General features: G+C 46.8%; 1 protein-coding gene across 1 annotated transcript; it reads left to right on the top strand.

The window, feature by feature from the left end:
• Positions 1 to 988: 988 nt before the first annotated feature.
• Positions 989 to 1,596, top strand: LOC127293989 (protein AUXIN-REGULATED GENE INVOLVED IN ORGAN SIZE). The gene has a single exon (XM_051323724.2). The coding sequence runs from the start codon at positions 1,137 to 1,139 to the stop codon at positions 1,458 to 1,460; it is 324 nt and encodes a 107-aa protein (XP_051179684.1). The 5' UTR covers positions 989 to 1,136; the 3' UTR covers positions 1,461 to 1,596.
• The last annotated feature ends 870 nt before the right edge of the window (positions 1,597 to 2,466 follow it).

Consider the following 2,466-nt stretch of genomic DNA (forward strand, 5'->3'; position numbering starts at 1 on the left):
TTCTAGTAGGGAAATAGTAAACATATGCTAATTGCAATTAGGACAAGTAAATCCAATCAAGGCACCAAGACGACCAATAGCAGGCACTGCCAAAAAAGGAGAGGAAGGAAGCTTATGGGCCACCCTAGCCCCCACCATGCATATGCATAGCTCAAGTTGGTCCTTGATGCAATGTATCCATCCCTCTTCTCCTCCTCCCCCAAGATTTCAAACCCCACTCATAAAATTGCCTCCCCTCTCTCTCTTCCTTCGTCATCATGCTTCCCCTCTCCTGCCCCCATCTCCATCCATCCACAGCACCGTCGCCAGAAAGTGGATACACGAGTCCTCACCTCCGCGCGACGATATCTACCTTGCCGTCAGGGGATCCGCCTTTGCTGGTCTCTTCCTTTTTTTAGTGCTGGCTGGTGCGGAATCCAATCCGGGAGCATCTGTTCTGTAAGCATTTAGTTTCTCACGGTTGATGTTCGCCCATTCGTGATCTTTGGTGCCTCTTTCGGTTGGAACTTGGAAGTAGCTACTGATTTGGAGGAGAGGGGGTTCTTGGGGAGGATTTCGTTCAGGTCGATGCGTGGTACGGACTTGACGAAAATGCAAGTTTCAGGATCCAAGGTAACATTTTTGACCGTTCTTGATGTATGATTGTGCACACTCTTGTCATATATTGGTGATTTTTGACTGTTCTTCTGGGTGAGTTCATCAGTTTCTTGATTCATCTAAGCTAACAAGTTTCTGAACTAAATTCCTTGAATATTTGGGTGGTGTGTACTCCCTCCGTCTGTCTCACTTTTGTCTAGATACGGATGTATTTTACTTAGAGATACATCCGTATCTAGATAAAGTTGAGACACCTGTTTTTAGACTTAGGGAGTAATTAACATTACATGATGTTTAGTTCTGTTTTGGAAGCATACCTGATGTTTAGTTAAATAAATATGCGTGACCCTTCTCCTATGCTCTAACAATTTTCTTCTTTCAACAGGTATTGCCACTTGCGATGCAGTCCTTCCAAACCAGATGATGGGCAGTACAGTCACCAGACTTCAGATCTGTCAAAAACCTTCAGAAACCACAGGACTTCTCACCCATCTCAGTTCCTGGACGACACCCGCTGATCTGCACCCACCAAACAACACATGGCTAGCCAATTTGGCGCCATGGATACTAGGCAAAGGAGGAATCCTGTGTTAGTCAGACCAAATGCTGCAAAGAGGCATCTGCCGCAGCAGAGAGCAAATGCTGCTGACAAGAAGGCTGCCGCACCCAACTACTTCGGCGTTGAAGCGTTCCTCGTGCTCGCCTGCCTCACAGCTTCACTGCTCATACTGCCGTTGGTGTTGCCTCCTTTGCCCCCGCCGCCGTCGCTGCTGCTGCTCTTGCCGGTCTGCTTGCTCATCCTTCTGATGGTGCTGGCCTTCATGCCGACCGATGTGCGGAGCATGGCCACATCCTACTTGTAAATAGGCTTGGTTATGCGGTTTTTGTTTGTGATTGTGTGGACATAAGATGAGTGCAATGTGAAGCATCTTTCCCGCAAGATTATATTTCGAATGGTGAAGTTCAGTAACTTTGCAAGGTATTGGTTGGACTTGGAAATTTTGGTGCATTGCTTGAACAAGATTGTGCAGGTTTTCTGTAATGAAACCAATCTGCTGAGTAGATTAAAGGTCTCGGTTATATTATATGTGCATCCACTTCATCTTAAGCATTGTTGTGACTTCTTGATAAATGTCTGCTCTCTTCTTTTGACCAGCAAAGCGCACATAATTCTTGCAAGTTAATTGGTCAATGTTTCCTAAACATACTTATATCATGACTTGGCTTCATTCAGCAGGGCAGTCTAGTCAAATGTTTTGAATTGTGTGCCTTTAGCCACTTAGTGATGTTTTAATGCATTGATGCATGCTTAAAACGTTACATTATGCGACACCAAGTTAGTTTACAGACAAGTTGTTATTCAATATGTTAATCTGCAAGCTTCTGAAGAACCGTTGTATGTTTCCAGTTCCTGTCAGTGCAATACTACCAGTGTCGTTGCCTATTCGACGGTACCCCAGAGGAGGGATCCTCACGAGGGGGAGAAGAAGTAGGGGCCATAGGGCGGAGTGCACTCAGGACGGTGGTACGCGATTTACCCAGCTTCGGAACACCTGCACGATGACAGGGCCTACTGCTGCTTGTCTGAAATTATCTGGGCGCTTTCGCGTTGTTACAATGAGTTGTGGTTGTGCCTCTAGGGCTCCCAGGATCCGGCTTATAAAGACGCACAGATCTAGGGTTTACATGGAGAGTCCTAGCCGGAATACAGGTTGCCTAACTACGGTACAATGTCTTGCCGTGTACGTCAAGGATCCGCCTTCCTCCAAATACGTGCCGGATCCGGATACTTCATGGGCTGTCACGGATCCGGCCTCCTTCGTAGGTCGGTTGAGATCCGGCTTCTTGTACCTGGGCTGGACTTCATCC

The sequence above is a fragment of the Lolium perenne genome, chromosome 4 (genome assembly GCF_019359855.2).
Source record: "Lolium perenne isolate Kyuss_39 chromosome 4, Kyuss_2.0, whole genome shotgun sequence".
Lineage (NCBI taxonomy): Eukaryota > Viridiplantae > Streptophyta > Magnoliopsida > Poales > Poaceae > Lolium > Lolium perenne.